General features: G+C 40.2%; 1 protein-coding gene across 1 annotated transcript; it reads right to left on the bottom strand.

The window, feature by feature from the left end:
* Positions 1-1,925: 1,925 nt before the first annotated feature.
* pnpla2.S (patatin like phospholipase domain containing 2 S homeolog) lies at positions 1,926-26,785 on the bottom strand. The gene is made up of 10 exons (XM_041560796.1): positions 26,379-26,785; positions 25,683-25,924; positions 13,007-13,239; positions 10,963-11,028; positions 9,308-9,517; positions 8,064-8,124; positions 6,437-6,607; positions 5,273-5,405; positions 4,322-4,444; positions 1,926-2,722 (listed from the first exon to the last, which is right to left on the bottom strand). Exons 2-10 carry the CDS (start codon positions 25,867-25,869, stop codon positions 2,437-2,439), a joined length of 1,470 nt encoding a protein of 489 aa, XP_041416730.1. The 5' UTR covers positions 25,870-25,924; positions 26,379-26,785; the 3' UTR covers positions 1,926-2,436.
* Positions 26,786-27,147: the final 362 nt, after the last annotated feature.

Here is a 27,147-nt window from a genome sequence, read left to right as displayed (position 1 = left end):
AACTGTAACAAGAAGAAGTGTGGAAGCAAAAGACAGAAGTCTGTCTGTTAATTGGCTCATGTGACCTAACATGTTTGATTTGTTTGTGTGCACCGTGAATTGTACAATCCCAGGGGGCGGCCCTTATTTTTTTTAAATGGCAATTTTCTATTTATGATTACTCAATGGCACATACTACTAAAAAATTTTCTGGCCCGAGGGAAGAACCAAAAATACAACAATACAAGCAGAAATAATGGAACAAACAGAAACCTAGAGAAAAAGTCTGCCCAAAAAAAGAATTAAAATATAGGGTATGGAATCTATTATTTGGAATGCTTGGGAAATGGGGATTGTGGATTAGGGATCTGTGTGTAATTTGGAGCAAGTACACATTAATGGGCAGATTTATCAAGGGTCGAATTTCAAAGTACAAAAAACTTCGAAATTCGAATTTGAATATCAAATTCAACGTTTTTTCACCGAATTTGGCAATCGTACGATCAAATAATAAATAATGGTTTGAATCGAATGATTTTCGCATACGATTGAAGGATTTTTATCCAAAGTGTGAAGACTTTAAAAAAGTTTGTAGAAGGTCCCCATAGGCTAACATAGCACTTCGGCAGGTTTAATTTGGCTAAGTATTGAAGTCGAATTTTTCGAACGATTTTTACTTCCAATCGAAGTAAATTCAAAGTCGTAGTATCCTATTCGATGGTCGAAGTATCCAAAAAATTACTTTGAATTTCGATATTTTTTTACTTCGGAAATTCCCTCGAATTCCCTTCGACCCTTGATAAATCTGCCCCTTAAACATAAAATAAACAGAATTATCTTGCCACCAAGTTACCATAATGTACCATGTATTCCTGTATATTGAAGCCTTCTGGGCACTGGGTTTCCACATTAGAGATCACATTGGCTGGCTAATAAAACTATTTCAGCACCAAATAAAATGCTGGGCCTTTTTTTATGGGAAGTGTAAGCTTTGATCAACTTAAATCTGAGGTAGAAAGTTGCTATAATTTAAGAGATGTAAGGTCTCCCTGAGAAGAACTTACTGTGGGTCACCTTGTAGGGATTACCCCAAAATAATAATTTTTATATATACACACACACAGCGTAAATAAGTATATGAAATACAATAAATAGTAAATGAAAAGCCTCTATTTCATTACAAAATTATAAATAAATTCCAGTGTTGATTTTGAGTTTTGTTGCTATGGTAATTAAAGGGAACCTAACGCGAAAATGAAAATGGAAGTAAGAAACTTTCTAAATATAATTAAAGTTTAGTTGTGTGCATCAAGCTATTTTTCTTTCCTTATAAAATGGCTCAAATACCATTAGGTAAATTTTTTGAGTATCAACCTTTCTGGGTCATTGCTGTAAGCTTTATATGATGTATGCTACTATATGGAGAGAAAGCAACGCTCCATTAGAGTGTATCTTGGTTTTCACCTTAAAGGATAAGTAAACCTTTAAAATAAATGAATGTAAAATTGATGGGGGGACTATTCTAAGCACTTTTGCAATGTACATTTATTATTTATTTATTTTTATTCCAAGATATTAAGGGATACATGTGCTGTTAATATGAATGAATTTTGTTACAACAGCGCCACCTGCTGGTCAGTTTCCCACCAGTCTGACCAGCAAGTAGTCAAGGAAGTTGTCAGGAGAAAGAAAAAGGCTGATGTTCTTCTGCTTAGGAATAAAATTAGAAACTTTTCTCACATCTTTCCTAAGCAGAAGAACATCAGCCTCTTTCTTTCTCCTGACAACTTCCTTGACTACTTGCTGGTCAGACTGGTGAGAAACTGACCAGCAGGTGGCGCTGTTGTAACAAAATTCATTCATATTAACAGCACATGTATCCCTTAATATCTTGGAATCAAAATAAAATAAATAATGAATGTATATGGCAAAAGTGCTTAGAATAGTCCCCTCATCAATTTTACATTCACTTATTTTAAAGGTTTACTTATCCTTTAAATGTTCTTGTATTGGCAATACAGCCTGTAGTTTAAACATGAGGTTAAAACACCTCATATACAGTTATTTTGATAATGGCAAAATATCAGACTGTTGCTACTACCATCAAACATCCATGTTGTTATGATGATCACCACCATCATGGTCCTTGTAGGGTTTGAAACCCATCTTCACTGAAGGCTTTGTGTTTTTACTCCTCCTGAGAACGTCCTGGTGAAATTCACTAAAGCCACACGGATGTCGTTTTTGAAGATGGTTTCATAACTTGGTTTCATAAATTGGCTTTGTGAAGTCTTGATCCAACTTAGAGTGAATATCAACTCCAACAGAGTTAGGCCCGAGAGAAGACCATATCTAGACCACTTCAAGCACAGAGAAATGTCCATTGCCTTCTATAAACCTGCATCAGGAAGATGGTCGTTGCTAGACATTTAAATGTCTACTTTGGCACATTGGCCATCAAAAAGTCTCACTACTTCTCTCTTTGCTCACATCAACCATTATCAGGCTGTTGGGGTCTATAGAAAGAGAAGGTTCTTGCTGAAGGCGATAGAGAGTGGCTTGCATGTCAACATTGATACAGAAGAGTCCTGGCATCAACTGCTTTTGATATTCATCCCATTTCTGCATCACGTCCATGAGAGAAGTACTGGTTCTTATCCACCTGGGCAAACAGTCACTGGAACTAAAAGCCAGGGGGACAGAGAGGCTTTGGGCTCGCCTCAGCTCCAAGTGGTAATAAAGCCTATAGAATGAGAGGGAGTAAACATCAACACTTTGTACGGCTGGATAATTCTTACTTGTTCTGATCAACACGACAGAATAGTATCCATGTGTTCCTACCCTTGTTCTCGGGATAATGGGAGAGGACTATGGAAATAAACAGCTAACACATGGGCACCTAAAGTAGAGCTTTATATATCTATGCCAGAGTAGATGTAGGAACAGATACACTGCTACACTCCAAGAAACACACGCTGAAGCACTCCGAATCCTGTGAAAGGGGTTAGTTGTGCCAAACTAGGCAACGTTTCAGGCCAACACCCTTTCTTCAGCCTTGAGGCCCATATTTGGAGATATACTGGTGCAGAAACTAAGCAATCACACTTTATCGAGGACTTAAAGTTCGGGAACAAGATACCAGCGTGGTTAAAGCTTTCACAACCTGGTCCAGTACCTTTCCTATTTTAAAACTATATATATATATATTTAGCCATTTGCTGGTCAGCTACTAGAGGTAGATTGATAACAGATACAAAGTGCAGTTTTATTTCAGGGTTGTCCAGGCCCAGGCTGGCAATCTGTGGGTTCTGGCTAATGCCAGAGGGGCTGTTGTAAGTTGTCATAGACAGTCACTATTGCTTGGGCTAGTGGGGAGCTGTTTGGGCATCTATGTATTTAGAATGCCAGGACACATTGTAAATCCCAGTCCGGACTTGGGGTTGTCCAGTGTCCTAGAGGACACTGCCTTGCCCCAAGTAAATAATCTCCCCCCCATTGAATTTCTATGTTGTCCCTGTGCTTGTGTGGGTTTGTTCCAGCTGATCTGATGTAGATCCTCAAACAGGACTCTGTACCTCTAATAGCCTTATTCATAAATGGATGCTTTTGAATGGGTACATTGTCTTCTCCCATGCAGTGATGGTGTCTTAAAGGAGAACTAAACCCTAAAACTGAATATTACTAAAAATGTCCTATTTTCTATAGTGAACTTATTGCACGAGGCTAAAGTTCCAGCTTGTCAATAGCAGCAATGATCCAGGACTTCAAACTTGTCACAGGGGGTCACCATCTTGAAAAGTGTCTGTGACACTCACATGCTCAGTGGGCTCTGATTGGCTGTTGAGAAGCTAAGCTTAGGGCTCGTCACTAATTATCCAGCAGCAGAAAATGAGCTTCCCTGGCTGTAATATAAGCTGATGCTACAGGTTTGCTGATTATTCAATTCTGATGCTAATTGCACTGGTTTCTGTGCTGCCATGTAGTAATTATGTGTATTAATTACTAATCAGCCTTATATTGTGACATTTCTATTCTATGTGTACTGTATATTGTGAGTGGGTCCCTAAGCTCAGTAAGTGACAGCAGCACAGAGCATGTGAATCAGTGAATCAGCAGAAAAGAAGATGGGGAGCTACTGGGGCATCTTTGGAGACACAGATCTTTACTGCTAAAGGGCTGTGGTTGCCTTGGGCTGGTACAGAAGCACAAAACATCATGTACAACATTTCTACCTACTTCTTTAGTTCTCCTTTAAGCTGCTGGTAAAATGTTTAAGTGCTCTGCCTGCCATGAGTAACTAAGTCACCTTGCACAACAGTCACAGATATATATATATATATACCTGGCTGTGATACGGTTTCCCAGCTGTTTCTTTGCATTGAGTAGGACATAGCGACACACTTTTCTGGTCTGGTCCTTGATCCACTCAATATCTTCAGGAACATCAGGAAGCCATTCCAGGAGTCTGCAGAAAAGTGGCAGATACACGGCGAATGAGAGAGCTGCACATATCTCCAAGCAATGAAACGCACAATTACAACCATACCTCCCAACATTTTGGAAGTAAAAAGAGGGACAACATTTTTTTCCCGCACGTAGCGCTGCGGACCACGCCCCTTTCTGTGGCCACACCCCCTAATTACCATGTTCATTTTACATAATTTGGCAGGTTATGAAAGTTTGAAAATATTTCTCCTCATCTTAACTGTTTTTTTGTGTGTCAAAATTGTTACAAAGTATCTTATTTGCACTTTTTAGCTGTTCTGGGCTCTCTGCTAAAAGCCAATTAAGTTAGAAACTTTGTTTCTTTTTCTGGCTGTTCAGTGCAGAGAAAATAGGGAATTTCCAGTACAAATGAGGGACTGCGGGTTGAGCTGTCAAAAGAGGGACTGTCCCTCCGAAAAAGGGACAGTTGGGAGGTATGTAATACAACTACAAAAAAATTATATAATGGAACGGATACCACGAGGCACAGGAATACTATAGTGCCTTTATTCACCACCAACGCATGTTTCAAGCTGCAGGGGCTCTTTTTCAAGTGTAAAATGCAACCGACGGGATACGATATTTAAAAACAGGAACTCCCTCCCACCAAAACTGTGATTGGTTATCAGGCAACTGCTGGGAAGATGTGCAGCCTAGCCAACCAATTATTGTTCAGGATAAGTCCATATAATAATAATAATAATAATAATAATAATAATAATAATAATAATAAAACAGCTACTACTAGACCCTCTGCATATAATAAGTACATATATTATAGTTAGTTTGTTAGTGCTCTGTTTCATACCTGACGGTGAAAGATACAGCTGATTCCAGGGGAAGAGTATACGGCAACATGAGTGCAGATGCCATACGCACAGGCAGCAGGTTGGAAATAGACAGATAAACACTGCGCTTTTCTTTACAAGAGTCCAGAAGAGCTATGGGGTGCAATAAACAAGTCTCAGATATTTATGGACCTTAAACTGACTTAAAAAAACATATATGACGTATGGCAGGGGCGTAACTACAGAGGAAGCAGACCCTGCGGCTGCAGGGGGCCCAGGAGGTATAGGGGGCCCCATGAGGCTCAAATTCATATACAATTTCAATACATTTTGGTAAAACAGGACAACCTCTGGATATGTTTGGGGCCCTAAAATTAGTTTGCTGTGGGGCCCAGTAACATCTAGTTACGCCACTGACGTATGGCTATTCTACCGGAGAAAATGCAACCAATACTGATGAATAAATGCAAGTAGGCAGAAATAACATCGCAAATTTATATAAATGACTTTAACATTTCATGGTAGACGTTCTCTTGGACCAGTAACACCAAATCGCTAAAAAATTTATCGTTATGGTTCCCTTTTTGCATGGTCGGTTTTAAGTGACTTTTCAATTGGTCTTCATTTTTAATTTTGTTTTTGCCTCATTACAGTTTGGAATTTTAAAATGCTCTCTGGTCATTGGCGGTGGACTCACACATTACTTAAAGGATAAGTAAACCTTTAAAATAAGTGACTGTAAAATGGTTTTCTAAGCACTTTTGTAATTTATATTCATCATTTATTTTATTTATATTCCAAGATATTAAGGGATAGATGTGCTGTAACACGAATAAAAGAGGCTGCTCTGATGGTCTTCTGCTTAGGAAAGATGTGAGAAAGGTTTCTAATTTTATTCCTAAGCAGAAGACCATCAGCCTCTTTCTTTCTCCTGACAACTTCCTTGACTACTTGCTGGTCAGACTGGTGGGAAACTGACCAGCAGGTGGCGCTGTTGTAACAAAATTCATTCATATCAACAGCATATGTATCCCTTAATATCTTCGATTTTAAATAAAATAAATAATGACTGTAAATTACAAAAATGCTTAGAATAGCCCCCTCGTCAATTTCACATTCACTTCTTTTAAAGGTTTACTTATCCTTCAAAGTGAGAGTAATGGATAAGTCACATAGCCTTTTACCTTGGTTAAGTCTTTGAGGCAGATGCTCAAATATGTGATCCTCAGCTGCCTGCACTGCTGCGCTGTCTTCTTCAGGCTCCTCCCTTGCTCTACTCTCTTCATTCTCATTGGCTATATTTTCAGGAGCCGGAAGTGCAAGAGGCCTGCCAGGCTGAGGTCTGTTTAACAATCCTAGGGGGGAAAAAAAATAATATTTAGAATAAACCCAGAAATAATGACCGCAAACCCAGTATTTTTATTACCTTGTCAAACCACACAGATAAAATGCTAAACAGAACTTCTAGATTATCTCACGCCTTTCACACTTATCCAGAAATCTCCGAAATACAAAAAAGGCTGTCTCCCATATCCAAATAATCCAAATTTTTAAAAACGATTTTCCTTTTTCTCTGTAATAATAAAACAGTCGCTTGTACTTGATCCCAACTAAGATTTAATTATCCTTATTGGAAGCAAAACCAGCCTATTGGCTTTATTTAATGTTTAAATGATTTTCTAGTAGACTTAAGGAATGAAGATCTAAATTATGGAAAGATCCGTTATCTGGAAAACCCCAGGTGCAGAGCCTTATGGATAACAGGTCCCATACCTGTATTAAATTGCCTTTACAAAAATAAAAAGAACACTGAAGGGCTTTGAAATACCACAAGATGGCGACACAACCCATTGAACTAACATTTTCCAACTAGAGCAAAGAGTTTACAAACAGTACAGGGTTATTTGCCGACTGAATTCTCTTCGGTTTCAGGTCTCTCTGGAGCAGAAAAGTAACAGTGAAGAGTTGCTGTTGGGGGCCCGGTCCACTCCAGTATATGTGATTAAATTAAATAATGTATAAACTAGGGATGCACCGAATCCACTATTTTGGATTCAGCCGAACCCCCGAATCCTTCGCAAAAGTTTCGGCTGAATACCGAATCGAATACAAAAAATTTTTTTACTTCCTTGTTTTGTAACAACAAGTCATGCGATTTCCCTCCCTGTCCCTAAATTGCATATACAAATTAGGATTCTGATTCGGTTTGGCCAGGCAGAAGGGTTCGGCCGAATGCGAATCCTGCTGAAAAAGGCTGAATCCTGGCCGAATCCTGGATTTGTGAATCCCTAGTATAAACCTGCAGGACCGTTTTTCTTTCCAAATATTTTGATGATGCCGATGTCTCCACTGTGTGATGCAGTTTCTTCTAGTCAAGCTACTGGCCCAGTTTGCTGGCACTTTAATGTATTTAAATCTCTTCACTTTTCACAATTTATGATATTTGCTGACTGAAGCAGCCTAAGGGCAGAGACACACGCTCAGATTCGGGGAGATTAGTCTCCCAAAGACAAATCGCCTCTTCTTCGAGCGAATAATCTCCCCGATTAGCCTCCTGCTGGCTAGATTGTAAATCACCAGTGGGATGGCATTCGGAGCCCTTCGTTTTCCGAGAAACTTAGGGTGACTTCGGAAAACGAATCGCTCCCGAGTGCCATCCCGCCGGTGATTTCGATTCTAGCCGGCGCGAGGCAGTTCGGGGAGATTTGTCGCCCCAAAGAAGAGGCGATTTATCACCGGGCGACAAATCTCCAAGAATCTTTGTGTTTGCCCTTACCCTAAGTGCGAATGAATAAATAATCCACTTATTACCATTCCTCTTGAGGAAATGTAGAGCATCTCTGTATCCCTGCTTGCACATGTCCTTAAGTACCTGCAAATTCAAGAAATATATAATTGTATATAATATAATATATATATAATAGTATATAATGGTTAAAAAAGTTATGGGTTTATAGTCTAGTCCATGTCAGTGGAAACATCTGAAAGAAAATATGACCTTTCTGCCAACCACCCGACATTATTATTTAAAAGGTTTGAGTTAGACCAAGGTCCCAATTTGCACTGAACCTTCCCAATTATCTGCCTGAAATCAACCCATTTTCCTGTAAACCCCACCCAATTTTGGGTTCTGTAATTTGGGACTGTCCCAAGGGAACTGGAATCCTATGGAGTTGTTTTATAAGGAATCTCACTGTTCTGTTTTTCTTCTCCCAGTGTTAACACATCTCCATCTATCACAACACAGGACTGGTGGGGTTAAAAAGGAAAAAGAAAAGTGCACAGGATCAGGATGGGACAATTTATTCTGCCAGTTGGGCAGTTTGGGTCTAAGTATACATGAAATACTAGCGAAAAGTTGTTTTGTCTACAACATATTTAAGGGGGTTATTTATTAAAGTCTGAATGCCAAAAACTTGAAAAATTAGAGTTTTTTTTTTACTATATTATTCAAATTTTTAGTGGATTAAATTTTTTTTAATTTTTCGAGATTTATTATACCCCGAGGATGGAAAAAGTCCAAATCAAAAATCCAGCATCTCAGACCTGCTGAGGTTGTATATAAGTCAATTGGAGAGGTCCCTATGTTATTTGAAAGTTTCTGTGCTCTGCCCTGAAATTGGACAAAAATCGGAAAAATTCAGGCTTTTCGCCATTTGGGAAAAAAACGTCCAAAAAATCGTCCGATTCGGGGTTTCGTTCAGTTTTATCGGGTTTGTCCCCGATCTGATTCAATTGTGCTTTTTTATTAATAAATACGGTCCAATTGTGGATTCTAGTTTGGTCGGACTTTGTTTATTTAAATACTCAGAAAAATTCGGATTTTGATAAATAAGGCCCTAAAAGTTAACTTAAAGGTGAACCTTGAATTTATCTGCATTTTTGCATTTACTGATCAAAACTGACTAATCACAAATCAAGCAGTGCTTCCAGTGATCAAATTAACCTGACAGAATACACGGCTTTTGCCAAGTGAGTTATACTGTGTGCGCTGCCATCTGCTTTCCTCCTTGAGTTTCTGAAAGAGGGTAACCCATGTACTGAAGTGCTGTTACCTGTGGCTCAGGAGGAAACAAGGCTTTAGACAGTCGGTACAAATTGCTGAGGTTAAACTGGATGCTGGTGTTGGTGACCCTGAGCTCATGGAGGTTGGTGCAGCTGTCCCGGGGACAAATATCACTCTCCCCAGAAAACGGGGACACGGTGATCGTGTTCTTCAGCTCATATTGAGGCAGGTTATCCGAAATGCCGCCATCCACATATCTCTGGGGGAACATTAAATAAGAGATCTTATATATATGGTTAGATTATATATTTACTGTATAAACAATCACTTGGTGCTTACACTGTACCCCCCATATAAGAAACATCCCATACAGTTATCTATATAACTCTCTATGTTTATGTGTTGCATCAGTTATTGTATGTACATCTGTATGTTCAATGTATGTAACAAGAGTATGCAACCGATTGGGACTACGGGACACTGGGAAAAAGCCTGATGGGCCCCGCCGACCCAAACCCGATCTCCTGCTCAAACTATGGGGGGCTCCCACTGTCCTCCCTCCTATCAGGGCCACTGGGATGGCAGCCACACATATATATATATATATATAGAGTGAATAAAGTATTTTATAAAATATTATCAAATATAAGGATATTATTCCATGACCATATTTAATAGGGATGCACCGAACCCACTATTTGGGATTCGGACTCATCCCTGATTAGGGTGAAAGATTCGGCTGAATACCGAACCGAATCCTAATTTGCATATGCAAATTAAGGGCAGGAAAGGAAAAAGTAGAAAAAACTCTTCTTTTGTGACGCAAAGTCACGTGATTTTCCTACCCGACCCTAATTTAAATATACAAATCAGGATTTGGATTCGATTTGGCCAGGCATAAGGATTCGGCTGAATCTGAATCCTGCTGAAAAAGGCCGAATCCTGGCTGAATCCCCAACCGAATCCTGGATTCGTGCATCCCTAATATTAAAGCACGAGGCCGAAGAACGATATGGAACTCTGAGGTGACTTCTAATATCCTCGTATTTTGCAACAAGGGGTACTTTATTTATTATAATACACACATTTTAGTGAGTCATGTGACAAAAATGACATCACTAGTCACAGTTTATAAGGGTATCATTTACAAGATATTCATTGCATTTGCTTATTATTATATATATATATATATATATATATATATACACATACTACTCCTTTCATGAACACCATTGCCATAACCACCAGTTATTACATTTATATTCCTGAATCATGAGTATATTATGCCCACCTCGATACAAACGTGCATGCTACTATCCCAAACTGGATATACATATACCGCCATGCACAGCATCATGGTAATAAGTATCTGTGTGCCTATATCCTCCCTGATAATGAATATGCAGCTCTATATAATGGTTATTATTATGCCTATTTACTATATGACTCCAAAGTTGCCCATCACTAATAAGCTCCATTCCCATCAAAACCTCCATTCTTTGCTAGGGGACAGCAGTTAAGCAAGGGAAGGAGGCAATCTGCTATTAATGGAGAGATTATTTAAAGTGACAGCAGGAGAAGCTGAAGTTCATACATAATGAATTGTGATTCAGGGGAAAACAACCCTGGCCTCTCTCACATGGCTCAGCAATGTTCTGTATCTTATTATTATGATGTGCACTGAGATACTTGTTTGGTACTTACCACACCCTGCAGACAAGGAGGGATCAGGCCGCAGTAAACTGGTATAAAAGTGCTGCAGACACAGGCCTGGGGGACATAAAGCCATTAATCTCATTAATTACACAGTAACAAAGGCTTTCACAACTCAACAGTCAATATTTGTAAGGGACAACGTTAATTAATCAAAGCCAATATCTGTAATAGTCACAAGGCAAGGACCCCGAGGCTTCTATATTCACAACGTTCCACAACTAGGAGCACAGGTAGTAAAGAACCTGGTTTAAAGGGTAAGTCACACTGGGGCACAAAAGATTTCATTTTGCCAGGCTTTTTTCTTTTGTGTCACACTCCATTGAGAAAGTCTTACTCAGTACCTGGAAAGGTTTTCAATATGATTGTGAATAACACATCTAAAGGCTGAGGGAGGAATTATGTGACTTTTGCACGTAAGAAATGATAAAACAACACTACGTTACAGGGGAGGAGCCAGCCGGGTTCCCAAAGTTCTGGACTGAACACTAAACAATGACAAAAGCTATACGGTGCAATATGTGCCATTCATTTCCTAATGAGGGATTCTCATTGAAGAATGCTATATACCTAACAGCGCCGCCATTAGAAATCACAGCCCCATACAATAACATTTTCTGGGCCCAGCCCACACTGGCCCCCAAGCCACACCAGCCCCCAAGTCCTACCCCAGATCCAGCCCACCAACACCACAGTAAAAAGGCCACACAGACAGTGGTAAAAACGGTAAACCCCACACACATATTATAAAAAACCATTGATGGTCAGGGGCCCCTTATAAATTAAAAAAAACACTGGCACCAGGGCCCCCCATCAAAGTTTTTTTAAAAAACATTGGTGGCCATGGCCCCCACTTACAAGTTAAAAAGAAACATTGGAGTCAATATTTTTTTAAAAAAACATTGGTGGCAGGGGCCTATAGAGCATTAAAATAATACATTGGTGTCCAGGGGTTTAATAAAATTTTTTAAAAAAACACATTGATGTTAAGTAGAACTGAACTCATGGCTTTGGGTCTTAAGCTTTGGCTCCTTTTGTGGCTTCAGGTCTTTTTGCGGCTTCAGGACTTCAACTTCGGCTCCTTTTGTGGCTTCGGGTCTTTTCGTGGCTTCAAGACATTAACTTCGGCTCCTCTCGTGGCTTTGGGTCTTTTTGCAGCTTTAGGACTTCAACTTCGGGTCCTTCTGTGGCTTTGGGTTTTTTAGTGGCTTCAGGACTTCAACTTCAGCTCCTTCTGTGGCTTAGGGTCTTTTTAGGCTTCAGTACTTCAACTTCGGCTCCTTTCATGGCTTCAGATCTTTTTTGGGGGCTTCAGTATTTTAACTTTGGCTCCTTTCGTGGCTTCGGGTGTTTTAGTGGCTTCAGTACTTCAACTTCAGCTCCTTTCGTGGCTTCGGGTCTTCTCGCGGCTTCAGGACTTCAACTTTGGCTCCTTTTGTGGCTTTGGGTCTTTTTGAGGCTTCAGGACTTCAACTTCAGGTCCTTTTGTGAATTTGGGTCTTTTCGCAGCTTCAGGTCTTTAACTTCAGCTCCTTTTGTGGCTTTGAGTCTTTTTTATGGCTTCAGGACTTCAACTTCAGCTCCTTTCATGGGTTCGGCTCCTTTCGTGGCTTCATCTCCGTTCACAGCTTCACGACTTCAACTTTGGGTCCTTTTTTGGCTTCGGATATTTTTTTGGCTTCAGGACTTCAACTTTGGCTCCTTATGCGGCTACTGCTCCGTTCGCAGCTTCTGGACTTTGGCTGTTCGGGACTTTGGCTGTTTGGGACTTCAGCATGTCTGGACTTCGGCATGTCTGGACTTTGGCGTTTCGGGACTTCAGTGTTAGGCCTGATAACTGTACCCCCTGTGCCGCCCTGATGGCAGCCCTGATACTTAAGAAAACAAGCCGGCACTCTGACCCACAGAGAACAAGGTTAGATGGCTGCTATAATAATCACTGGAAAGCACTAGAATGAGATTAGTTCCAGAACACAACATATCCAAGCAAGGCAAGAAACACAAGGGATAATCTGTCCTGTTATCGTTAAGTTACCTGGATGAGCTCTTCTTTGGTATTAAACTGGGAGAGCAGCACATTCTCCCCATCAGATACCCGAGTAAGGGATATCCCTAGACGACCTGTGGCTTTTTCATGTGCGTCTTCCGGCAGAGTCTTGTAGAGACAGTTCCGGATGATCTTCACCAGGTTGAAGGACGGGTGCAGAGGCCCCAGAAACCGCTTCCTGGCCTCCTTGGACACATCGATTATGTTTGCCCCGGCTTCCCCTAGAAGAGATGAGCACAATGGAATATGAACAATATGGAGTACAAGTGATTAGCATACGAGAATGGGATACAATTGATAGCAATATACATAGACCCGTACTGATGTTGTGATGAAAGTTTATGGGCAGGAGGTGAAAGTGCACAGAGATTCTGACAGCCATTGCTAATCTGCACATTTATTACTCACAGTAAACATCAACCTGCAGCTGTAAAATGTGGTGAAAACACTTTGGGGAATGTGTAATAGAAGTCACAATGTTTTTAACAAGTCTACTAACCCACATCAATTTCAACCTGCTGCCTGGTTGCCACAGATTACTAGTAACTGCACACATTCTGGGGGTTATTTACTAAAACTCAAAATTATTTCACTTTTTTTATTAAACCAAGCTCGACCAATCTCCCATGCATGATTTTATCTTATTTATCAATAAAATCACTCGGCAGGTTTGAGATGGCGGATTTTCAGATATTCGAGGTATAATAAATCTCGACAAAATTAGATTTTTTTTTTTTTACTCTAAAAATTCGTGTTTTTGCCCAGAAAAAAATCGAGGTTTAGTAAATAAACCCCTCTATGTTGCTGATATATAACATATTTTATTTTCAATCTTTTTCATTTTTAAAGGGGTGGTTAACTTCAAGTATGGTATAGAATGTCCTGTTCCTAGCAATTTCCTAAATTTAGAATTATTTGCCTTCTTCTGCCTCTTTCAAATAGGGGTCCCTGACCCCAGCAGCCAATAACTATTGTCCTGTGTGACTAACAGGTTATATATATACCCACAGGTATGGGACCACACATATGGTTTTAGTAAATGTGGCCCAATATTAACATTTGTTGCCAATAGCCATTCACTTCATTAGTGAGAACATTATCAGAGAGGAGATAAAGCCGTTTTTTTATTGCAGATATTTTTGGATTCTAATCACGGTATGTTCAATAAACACTTCCAAGAGAAAAAAAAAACATTTCTGAGAAATACTCTTGGCGGAAAGCCCAAGTGCTGTACGTGTGTAAACAAGTGTATGGCTGCAAATGGGCACTTTGTGTTATCTACACAGTGAGTAACAATCCTCTAGGGAAGAATGGACCTTTACCTTCAGCTCCTGTATCTACGGGAGAAAACATACAGCGAAAAAAACCTTGAATGTCAGGAAGGCCACAAACATCTCCAAATTGCTCGCTGGACCTCTCCCATTGATTTACACAACAATTTGGCAGGTTTTAGGTGGCGAATAGTCCAATTTGAATTCTTAAAGGGCCAGAGTATGATAAATCTCGAATCAAATTCTATTTTTAAAAAAAAAAAAAAAACTCGACTCGAGTTTGGATAATTCCCTAGTCAAATTTGATAGTTTTGACCATAAAAAATTTGAATTTTCAATTCGACCTTTAATAAATCTGCCCCTAAATAAACCCATTTCAGACTGTTTTGCCTCCAATAAGCAGCAATTATCTTAGTTGGGATCAAGTACAAGGTTCTGTTTTATTACTATTGTGGAGACAGCCTTTCTGTAATTATGAGCTTTTTGGATAACGGGTTTCCAGATAATGGATCCCATACCTGTAATAACTATAAACCTGTACACGTTTTTTTCCGGACATTATACGTAATATTTACAACCCAATCAATCAGTATTCTGCTTCCGTTAGCCTTGTTGTTGCCCTATCAAAGTCAATTGCTGGGGGTTCCATAGAATGTCCTTCAGTTTTGTGAATACTCCTTTAATAAAGACACACCGGGGGGTCCACATATTCACTCAGGGTCGGACTGGGGGCCCCCCTTCCTCTGCATACACCGCCCAGCACCATGCGTATGCCCATGCGTCTTTGGGCGTTCACTGCAGGAAAAAGACGCTCAGGGTGAGGATCTGGGCTGGCTGTTCCCACAAGAGCCTGGGGCCCACCATGTTTTATCCCGGTGTCCCGCCAGCCCAGTCCAACCCTGTATTCACTCACCAGGCTTATCAACACTGATTCTTTTCACTATTAGCCATTACTGAACATGGCTTAAAGGTATGCTCGCTATGTGTAACCTTCCTCTGAATGACCAGCTCAGGAATTTTGGAGAGGGATGAAAATAAAGGCACATGGGAGAGGCCCGTGACAAGGAGAAGGTCAGAGCATATTATGCACAGTATTTTCCTACCCTTGTACACTCAATGGCCAGGCCTGCAATATCTTTTTATTCCTCCCGGGGCCCTACTTATTTGCCCACTGGTCACCTGGGTACCCTGCCAAATAACTGGAGCCCAATAAAAATAAATTGTCCTTTGTACACATGAGCAAGCTCTCATCTAACCACAAGCTGCCCAAACTCTGCCCACCCCCATAAGCTCAGCCCCTTTTATTATGCACAAATTGCATTTTTCCACCCGGGGCTACACACTGGCACAGGGCCCCCGATTGCACCCCCATAATTTGGGCCCCGATCCCACTAAATATAAGGAAGATCTGCTTTAAGAGGGTCTTGTAGGGGGTTATTTATTAAAGTCCGAATGCCAAAAACTCTAAAAATTCTAGGTTTTTTTCACTATAAAATCAGAATTTATTGTGGAAATAAAACTAGAATTTTTCAAGATTTATTATACCCCGAAATTGGAAAAAGTCTGAATCCCAAAGACTGAATCCCAAAGTCTGAATCCCAAAGTCTGAATCCCAAAGTCTGAATCCGAAAATCCGGCATCTCAGATCTGCCTGGGTTGTAGAGAGAGGTCCATATCCCATTTGAAAGTTTCTGTGGTCTAAACTAAAATTGGCCAGAAGATCCGACTATTTCGGACTTTTCAGACAAAAATTCGAAAAATTCGGGCTTTTCAGGAAAAAGGCAAAAAAAAAAAATCGATACTGGGAAAAAAACTTGTTCGATTCGGGTTTTTCCTTGGTTTTCTCAAGTTTGTCCCTGAACCGATTAAATCGTGCTCTTTTAAAGGAAAGCTTTATCCCCAAAATGAATACTTGAGCAACAGATAGTTTATATCATATTAAGTGGCATATTAAAGAATCTTACCAAACTGGAATATAAATTTAAGTAAATATTGCCCTTTTACATCTCTTGCCTTGAACCACCATTTAGTGATGGTTTATGTGCTGCCTCAGAGATCACCTGACCAGAAATACTGCAGCTCTAACTGTAAAAGGATGAGATCACCTGGCCAGAAATACTGCAGCTCTAACTGTAACAGGAAGAGATCACCTGACCAGAAATACTGCAGCTCTAACTGTAACAGGAAGAGATCACCTGACCAGAAATACTGCAGCTCTAGCTATAACAGGAAGAGATCACCTGACCAGAAATACTGCAGCTCTAACGGTAACAGGAAGAGATCACCTGACCAGAAATACTGCAGCTCTAACTGTAACAGGAAGAGATCACCTGACCAGAAATACTGCAGCTCTAACTGTAACAGGAAGAGATCACCTGACCAGAAATACTGCAGCTCTAACTGTAACAGGAAGAGATCACCTGATCAGAAATACCGCAGCTCTAACTGTAACAGGAAGAGATCACCTGACCAGAAATACTGGACTTTTTTTATTTGAATACTCAGAAAAATTTGATTTTTGATAAATAAGACCCATAAGGTTCAGTGAAAAAATCAGTAGGCTTCCCTTGAGGAAGGAATCATAGGAATCAGAGGCATATTAGCATAACTGGCCCCTTTTAGTAGCCATTTGCCCAAAATGAACACACATATATTAAATCTTTGAATTAGTCAAAGGACATCAAGTCCTTTGTACTCAAAAATATCCTCCATTCCCCGGAGCCACAGAGTGTGCTGTCCCTTCAGCTTTACCTATGCTGCCTAATGAGCCACTAAATATGATCTTTAATGTCAAGGTTATTAATAGGGAAGGAAGCCGATATGGGTTGGGATGGGAAGTAGGCAAAAGGTGGCAGCACATGTGATAGCCCTGCTGGGAGTTCTTATACAACTGCTGGAAGGCCCATTTCATCAAAATGGTGAATGAGAGACGTGTAGAATGTTCTAACAAAGCACAGTGATTCCCAGCCTTTTCCCTCTTCACTGAACCACAAAAAACTGCTAGATCAGGGGTGTCCAAACTTTTGGCTGGGCCACATTGGAATAAGAAAAATTGTCTGGGGCCGCACATGAAATACACAAACACGTTTGATTTGTAAAAGTAAAGGAAATACACAGAAAAGAACTACAATGCCAGTTGGATAACCAGATGGAGCTATACACTGGAATATGGGACACCTGGATAATAAATTGACATATTATTATATTATTATTACTAACTGGGCAATGGGTAGAGTCCCCCCTTCTCCTATTTCCTCGGGAACCAAGTGTTTCAAACTGAGCCGCATTCATATGCATCCTGGGCCGCATGTGGCCCTCGGGCCGCAGTTTGGACACCCCTGTGCTAGATCCTTGTGCAATCATATGATGGGAACTAAAGGCCAAACCACCAAAAAAAAAATTTGTTATCACTAGGGGTTATTTATTAAAGTCTGAATGGCAAAAACTAGAAAAATTTGAGTTGTTTTTTACTATAAATTCCGAATTTTTAGTGGAAAAAAAAACTTGAATTTTTCAAGATTTTATTATACCCCGAGGATGGAAAAAGTCATATTTCAAAAACCCAGCATCTCAGACCTACGAGGTTCAATGTAAGAGGTCCCTATCCTATTTGCAAGTTTCTGTGGTCTACTCTGGAATTAGGCCAAAAATTCGACTATTTCGGACTTTTCAAGCAAAAATCTGAAAAATTTTCAAGGAAAAAGCCCCAAAAAATTGAGTGATTCTAGAAAAAACTTCCAAAAGATCGTATGATTCGGATTTTCGATCGCTTTTTCATGTTGCCCCTGATCCGTTTAAATCTTAATTTTTTAATAATAAATAAGGTCCAATCGTGGATTCTAGTTTGGTCAGACTTTTTTTTTTATTTAAATAGTCCTAAAAATTCAGAATTTAAAAAAAAAATCGAGTCATTTGAGAAAAAAACTTCCAAAAGATCGTATGATTCGGATTTTCGATTGCTTTTTCCTGTTTTCTCCTGATCCGTTTAAATCTTGATTTTTTAATAATAAATAAGGTCCAATCGTGGATTCTAGTTTGGTCAGACTTTTTTTTTATTTAAATAGTCAGAAAAATTCTGATTTTTTTTAAAAAAATCGAGTCATTTGAGAAAAAACGTCCAAAAGATTTTACGATTCGGATTTTCCATTGATTTTTCATCTTTGCCCCTGATCCGATTAAATCTTGATTTTTTTTAAAACAATAAATAAGGTCCAATCGTGGATTCTAGTTTGGTCAGACTTTTTTCTAAATTTAAATAGTCAGAAAAATTCAGATTTTGAGAAGCTAAAAGAGCAAAAAAATTTAGAAAATATATTTTGTTATTGTTTTATAGAATACTCAACCCGGGAGCATTTCAGCTGTTCTTTAGTTTTTCCCTTTCTGTTCATTTGTTCTGACTCTTGAAACAATGGTCTGTTAATCAGCTGACTTCTCATACATTGCTTCAGGAGTCAGGGCCAACAGTGCTAAGAAAATAAGCAACCAGGCCGATACTGTTTCCGATAATAATTGAAAAATAAATCCCTATGTCAAGAATCGCCAGCAGTTAAACATCAGCTGTTGGCTTTTATAGCGAATAAGCTGTTACCTTTGCTAAACGGAATATTTTTGTTGGCAAATAAAGGGCTAAAGTGCACAAAGAGGGTGGGGCTCATTTATCAACCCTGGGAAAATTAGCCCATGGGCAGTTACCTATAGCAACCAATCAGTGATCAGCTTTTTAAAGCCAGCTGCAAGTAGGACAATGAATGCTGCAATTTGATTGGTTGCCATGGGTTACTGCCCATGGGCAAATTTGCCCAGTGTTGATAAATGACCCCCGGTATCTCCAGGGCAATGTTTCCGTATAATGACTTCACGGCTAAGTGTGCAAAAAAAATTATTTTGTGCACGCGTTTTAAACTTGTGTGCATATTTTAACAGGTCAGAATAAATGCAAAATTTTGTGTTTTCACACAAATTTCTTTGTTCTGTGAGCTGCCCTCAAAACTTGTGTGCACACAGCTTAGAGGGAACATTGCTCCGGGGTAAAATTCAAGGGCAAGTGGACCATAAAGACAAATAATTATAGAGCTTTGGCTTTGGGAAAATACATGATGGTGTTTGTTCCTTGCCCGGCCCTTATGCCTCTCAGAGGAATACTATGGAAGGAATTTCCGCACGTTGTGTCCCTTACTCTGTGCCAAGTCCTAAATATTAATTCAGCTTAAATAACTGGCAGAAAACAGCTCTGTGTGTCTATGCAAAAGGCGATATGTGCCAGGCAGAAAATACTCTGTACTTTAGGAATCCTGGCACAGAAAGGCATCAGGAGGGTTAGTCTTGAGAAACACTTGCCTGGCATACACCTTCAGTCAATGCCATGTATAAATAGGCAACTTTATTTACTTTAATATTTAGGCCTCAGTTAAAGGAATACTGTCACGGGGAAAAGTGCAATCAGTTAAAAGTGCTGCTCCATCAGACTTCTGCACTGAAATCAGTTTCAAAAGATCAAACAAATTTTTTTATATTTAATGTTGAAATCTGACATGGGGCTAGACATATTGTCAGTTTCCCAGCTGCCTTCAGTCATGTGACTTGTGCTCTGATAAACTTCAGTCACTCTTTACTGCTGTACTGCAAGTTGGAGTGATATCACCCCCATCCTTTCCCCCCAGCAGCCTAACAACAGAACAATGGGAAGGTACCCAGATAGCAGCTCCCTAACACAAGATAACAGCTGCCTGGTAGATCTAAGAACAACACTCAATAGTAAAATCCAGGTCCCACTGAGACACATTCAGTTACATTGAGTAGGAGAAACAACAGGCTGCCAGAAAGCAGTTCCATCCTAAAGTGCTGGCTCTTTCTGAAATCCCATGACCAGGCAAAATGAGCTGAGATGCACCTACACACCAATATTACAACTAAATACACTTGCTGCTTCAGGAATGACATTTTATATTGTACAGTCAATTATTTGCAGTGTAAACAGTGTCATTTAGAAATAAAAATGACACCATAAAAATCATGACAGTAAAGGCCTCTCCTGTATATTTCAGGAGTCACATGAATTTATACCCCCAGCGGAAGTAAAGCTGAGGGTGTGGTTGATGCAGAATCTTCCAGTTTCATATAAGATGCGGCTGACCTCTTTGTGTCATCGTTTTGGGTTACCCAGAAGCTTACTCCTTTTTATCTAGTAACTCATTTCCATTTACTGAAACGTAAAGTCGGGGTTCTACTGTGTAAAGTATTACTGATGGTGATATCCAGCTTTTAGTCACACTAACACATTGTCACAGTCTTCCTCTACTAAAGGAGAAGAAAAGAAGCATAACCACTGGTTGGTGCCAAAATGTTAGGAACCCCCTAGGGACTATAATCTATAATTACTAGGCCAGTGCTTCCATTAGCTGAAAACTGCACCAGCCTGGGGTACTAATGTAGGAATTAGAAATCTCCATCTTCTCCCTGGTTTCTCTCTATAGCTAGTCCAGATGCACATGTGCAGTAGAGTGAAGAGCCACATTTTGAAGAATAAAAGACAAAAAAGACAGCTTTTCATTCTATTAGGGGCCACACAGAAGATCCAAGAATAGGAAGATGGTTGCAACATGGTGCACCAGTTGGTGCAGTTTTCAGCATTTTGACACCCCCAATGATTATATCTTTCTCTTTCTTATACTCCTTATTCTACTTTGGGTGGAACCTCTGCTTTGTATCTTTTAGAATGGACTTTGGCAACTGCAAATGGCACATCCTTAATCACCTTTTCTCTCATTGCTGTGCCAAGTGCCCATTGATCCATTGACTTGTTGACTTACATGAACTTTGAGCTGATTGTTGCCATAGTAAGCGCATCACAGTGTCAGCCATTATTTCTGGTAAAATTACACACATGGAACACGCCCTAAGGTGGCCATACACGGGCCGATAAAAGCTGCCGACAGACAGAGTCGGCAGCTTATTGGCCCGTGTATGGGGGCCCCCGACGGGCTTCCCCGATCGAGATCTGGCCGAAAGTCGGCCTGATCTCGATCGGATGGGATTAAAAATCCCGTCGGATCGCGGCCGCATCTGTTCGTTGATGCGGTCCCGCGATCCGACCGCCCGTTTGCGAACGCTAGGATCCGATCGTTGGGCCCTAGGGCCCACAATCAGATCAGCCCGATATTGCCCCCCAAAAGATTGTACCCCAAAGATCTTTATAACTTGTATAAACATGGCTATATATGGGCCAACAGAATCTGCCAAATAAGAGGACCGAGTCAGCAGCTTATTAACCAAGTATTCATTGTGCATTTAAAGTCATGGGTGCATGGATGTGATCCTTTACCAATGGGTCTGGATAGGTCCATATTATAAGCTTATCAGTAGCCTGGGGGCACTATACTTTTTGCTACTATTATAAATATTTTATACTGTATATACAGTATTATTGCATGAGTTTATTTTTCTGAACATCCGTAAAATACTCCAGTCTCTGACAAGGTTTTCCTAAGATCAATGGCACATCTGAGTGAATGCTCTTCTGCCATAACACATGACCAATTGGCTGCCTTTTCAATGGGGGCAGCTATTATTATAACTGTTATTTAACACAGACACATTAACACATTGCCTTACGGAGATTATACATCATTCACATTTAGGGTTGCCACCTTTCCGGATTTGACCCAGACAGCCCGGTTTTCAGGAGGGCTGTCCGGGTCAAAACTCCCTGCCCGGTTTTCCTAATTTGGAAAATCGGCAGGATTTCATAACGTTGATGTGGCGATTGGCAAATCAGCAACTGTCATGTCATAGCTCTGCCTACCGACACACCCATACGAAAGCACTGTCCAGCCCAAAATGCCATCATCCCGCCCCCATGAAGGCATTGGCCCGCCCGGAGCTACAAGGGGGGAAAGCTGGCAACCCTATTAACATTAGTCCCTTCTTCAGTGGAGCTTACAATCTATGGTGACTATCACGTTTACACACAGTAGGGTAAATTTTATCAGCAACCAATTAAACTGCCGGTATGTTTTCGGAAGAAAACCCATACGGACAAAGGGAGGACATACAAACTCAAGCAAGAGAACCCAAGTCAAAACTGATCTCAGGAAAAGCTTAAATATCATCACCCAACTGTAGGAAACATGCTGTATGATTCCATTGTACAAATGCTTGGTATTTACCACCTAAACTTCATCTGCTACTATAAGAAAGGTATTCAAACACAAGTAAAATAAGCTGCACCAAGAGACAGACATACACTGGGAAGTGACTTTATATAGATTTGCTTATGTAAGCAACCTGCAAGGTCATCTCCACTTGTTTGAGTACTTTCGTCTCTAGTTGCTGGATCAGGAGTGGAAAGAATACTTGAAAGAGGGTAAACAAATAGAGGGTGCTTATATTCATATTATTATGGAAAATATGCAGATATATAAAAGATATAAAACCTAAAGGCAAAGACAGACGCTGCGATTCGGGGAGATTTGTCGCCCGGTGACAAATCTCCTCTTCTTCGGGGCGACTAATCTCCCCAAACTGCCTTCCCATTGCCTAGAATGAAAATCACCGGCGTGATGGCACTCGGAGCGCTTCGTCTTCTGAAGTTGCCCAAAGTTTCCTCGTGAGGCAACTTTGGAAAACGAAGCGCTACGAGTGCCATCACGCCGGTGATTTTCATTCTAGGCAATGGGAAGGCAGAGGAGGCAGTTCAGGGAGATTAGTTGCCCCGAAGAAGAGGAGACTTGTCGCCGGGCGACTAATCTCCCAGAATCACAGCGTGTGTCTCTGCCCTAATAGTCTGGATCAGAAACTATTTGCAAAGGAATTTGCTCCCATTCCCCTTGCATATATTGTGAATACGCCTGTTCGGTCTGCACTGCGCTCATGTGCAAAATACAGGGTGCACAGACTCAGAAGGAATCAGAAGGAATCCTGGATACCCAGCACAATTTGTGTTTTGACTGTTGAACTATTTGTTGGATACGAGATATAAAGCTTAAAAGGATAAAGAGTTGTGACAATAAGGCTTAAGGGTCAGATAAGGTGATAATACGGCTGTGACTGGGGTTGCCACCTGGCTGGTATTCCACTGGCCTGGCCGGTAAAAATAATGGTTGATCCCAATGTTATTAATTGGGAATAAAGATAAATATATAGGAAGGCCAGTGATCCCAATGTTATTAATAGGGAATAAAGATAAATATATAGGAAGGTCAGTGATCCCAATGTTATTAATAGGGAATAAAGATAAATATATAGGAAGGCCAGTGATCCCAATGTTATTAATAGAGAATAAAGATAAATATATAGGAAGGTCAGTGATCCCAATGTTATTAATAGGGAATAAAGATAAATATATAGGAAGGTCAGTGATCCCAATGTTATTAATAGGGAATAAAGATAAATATATAGGAAGGTCAGTGATCCCAATGTTATTAATAGGGAATAAAGATAAATATATAGGAAGGTCAGTGATCCCAATGTTATTAATAGGGAATAAAGATAAATATATAGGAAGGTCAGTGATCCCAATGTTATTAATAGGGAATAAAGATAAATATATAGGAAGGTCAGTGATCCCAATGTTATTAATAGGGAATAAAGATAAATATATAGGAAGGTCAGTGATCCCAGTGTTATTAATAGGGAATAAAGATAAATATATAGGAAGGTCAGTGATCCCAATGTTATTAATAGGGAATAAAGATAAATATATAGGAAGGCCGGTATTTTTTTCCGGAAAAGGTGGCAACCCTAGCTGTGACCCTTAAATAAAGATTCCCAAACCATGTGGTTTGCACCCTAAAACGGATGAGGGAGATCCAATCTCAAAAAATGAGGGTTAGATTTATTTGCTGCCCCATATATTATACTTACTACAGTCTTGGTTGACTGACATTTATACCAGTATGCTTAGGATAATGTAAACGGGGCCCCCGCTATATCCAGGACCACAAAAAAGCGGGGGGGGGGGGTGAACCTATAGAACATCCCTGGCATTTACTAATACTTACAACTAGGGATGCACCGAATCCACTATTTTGGATTCTGTCGACCCCCGAATCTTTTGCAAAAGATTCTGCCGAATACCGAACCAAATCCTACTTTGCATATGCAATTTAAGGGGTGGGAAGGGGAAAACATTTTTTACTTCTTTGTTTTGTGACAAAAAGTCACACGATTTCCCTCCCTGCCCCTAATTTGCATATGCAAATTAAGATTTGGTTCGGCCGGGCAGAAGGATTCGGACCGGATTCGAAATGCTGCTGAACAAGGTTGAATCCTGGCCAAATCCCGAAACCGAATCCTGGATTGGTGTATCCCTACTTACAAGTAAAACAGAGATATGTTCCACTATTATGAATGACATACGGAACTGTATCATAAAATATCTTGCAAAGGTAAAACAGACCTGTAGTCTGACATAGAGCCGCTGTATCACCCTATAATTTTATTATTGCTTCTTTAATGTCTGGCACAGAGCATTTAGCTTCCCTGCACAAAAACTGCCATCCTATATATTTCATACACCTGCTAAGGATCAATATTTAGAGGAATAAAAGACCCCCCCTATACTTATGGCACAGAATATAATTTTTAGTGCACAGGTATGGGACCTGTTATCCAGAATGCTCAGGACCTTGGGTTTTCCGGATAACGTGTCTTTCCGTAATTTGGTTCTTCATACCTTAAGTCTAAATCATGTAAACATTAAATAAACCCAAGAAGCTGGTTTTGATTCCAATAAGGATTAATTATATCTTAGTTGGGACCAAGTACAAGGAACGGTTTTATTATTACAGAGAAAAGGGAAAACATTTTTAAAACTCTGGATTATTTTATAATAATGAATTCTATGGGGACTTTCCGTAATTCGGAGCATTCTGGATAACGGGTTTCCGGATAATGGATCCCATACCTGTAGTAGCCAAACACCTTACCACAGCCCCGTACAATTCCTAGGGATACACTGATCACTTACACTGCCTTAGTACAGACTGACAGTGATCAATTACACATAGTACAGTTACTAGGTATACACTGGTCACTCACATACCTTATGTAAAGTATTTAAACACATACTCATGGCGATCATTCTCCCTCATACCCTGATCACACTGCCATGTATGGGATCCATTATCCGGAAACCCATTATCCAAATTACGGAAGGACTGTCTCCCATAGACTCCCTTATAAGCAAATAATTCAAATTGTTAAAACTGATTTCCTTTTTTCTCTTAGTAATAATAAAACAGTACCAGACTATTGGGTATATTTAATGTTTACATGATTTTTTAGTAGACTTAAGGTATGGAGATCCAAATTACAGAAAGATCTGTTATGCAGAAAACCCCAGGTCTCGAGCATTCTGGATAACAGATCCATTCTGGATAACAGTGATCACTCACCCAAGCAGGCTCCGCTCACTAGTGCTGAAGCAGTGAGAGCCCCGGCGGAGGCTCCGTAGATATTTCTAGCATTCTCCACTAGAAAAGGTGTGTGTTCCTTCAGGCAACTGGCAACTCCGATATGATAAATCCCCAAGAAGCCGCAGCCGGCAAAGGAAATATTCCATGGGGAATCCAGAGGAAACATCTCAGTCTGGGAACTGAATGTGCCTCTCCGCTCCGTGGGCAGTCTTTATGTGGATCTATGGGGGGGAACAACATGACAGACATGGGTGGGTAATTCTCCTTACTATCTGCACCCGCTCAGGCACCTCTGTCAATATATCTTAACCCTTCAGCATTGCACATTAAAAAAACATGCTGTCCCTTTACCGAAACCCTGTGCAGATGATTTAGATCCTTTAGCTTCGTCTGTGCCGCAACTCCCGGGATCTCTTCCTAGGGGATGTCGGGAGTTGTAGTGCGCCAAAATAGGCACCGTTGTTACTTCTCACGTATTTAGGGTTGCCACCTGGTTGGGATTTTACCGGTAAAAATGATGGTTGGTCCCAATGTTATTAATAGGGAAAAAAGATAAATATATAAGAAGGCCGGTATTTTTTTACAGAAAAGGGTGACAACCCTACATGTATTAATTCTCCCTAAGCAACATGTGCTCTGACCCGGCCTTCCCATAAATCACTAGTTGCCTTGTACCTTTCTATATCGATCCTTTCTGCCACTTATGTCTCTCTGTATCTCTCCCAGCCTTTCTGCAGCTTTATTTTGCTTCCAATTCCTTCTGTTATATTATGGGAGGTCCAGCACCCTGTTCCTTTACGTCACACACTTTTCCAGCCAGTCAGCCGAATGCTGCTAGTCCAGATGGCCTGGCAGATCAATTCCATGTGCACCAATGGGCTGCCGGGGAACAAGCACGCCCTCTTAGGGGGCAAAGCAGAGGAGGCACGGGAAGGACATGTGAACTTGACGTTCAGTTCTGTGACTCGGTTTCCCAGAGGTGTCCCCTAGGGGCCAAGAGTCAATACAACTGTCCTGCTGCTGTTTTTGCATGTTTATTCTCATGCTAGTTTGTGTTTCCATGTCGCTGTTAGGGTTGTCACCTTTTCTGGAAAAAAAGTACCGGCCTTCCTATATATTTATCTTTATTCCCTATTAATAACATTGGGATCACTGACCTTCCTATATATTTATCTTTATTCCCTATTAATAACATTGGGATCACTGACCTTCCTATATATTTATCTTTATTCCCTATTAATAACATTGGGATCACTGGCCTTCCTATATATTTCTCTTTATTCCCTATTAATAACATTGGGATCACTGACCTTCCTATATATTTATCTTTATTCCCTATTAATAACATTGGGATCACTGACCTTCCTATATATTTATCTTTATTCCCTATTAATAACATTGGGATCACTGACCTTCCTATATATTTATCTTTATTCCCTATTAA

This window comes from Xenopus laevis, chromosome 4S (genome assembly GCF_017654675.1).
Source record: "Xenopus laevis strain J_2021 chromosome 4S, Xenopus_laevis_v10.1, whole genome shotgun sequence".
NCBI classification, from domain to species: Eukaryota; Metazoa; Chordata; class Amphibia; order Anura; family Pipidae; genus Xenopus; species Xenopus laevis.
This window is presented reverse-complemented; position numbering and strand designations above follow the sequence as displayed.

Coding starts and splice junctions, on each gene's coding strand:
- pnpla2.S (XM_041560796.1), bottom strand. CDS start 25,869: ATGTTTCCTCTGGATTCCCCATGGAATATTTCCTTTGCCGGCTGCGGC. Junction 11,029..13,006: donor CCAAAGAAGAGCTCATCCAG/GTAACTTAACGA, acceptor TATGTCCCCCAG/GCCTGTGTCTGCAGCACTTT. Junction 6,608..8,063: donor ACATTTCCTCAAGAGGAATG/GTAATAAGTGGA, acceptor TTTCCCCCCTAG/GATTGTTAAACAGACCTCAG.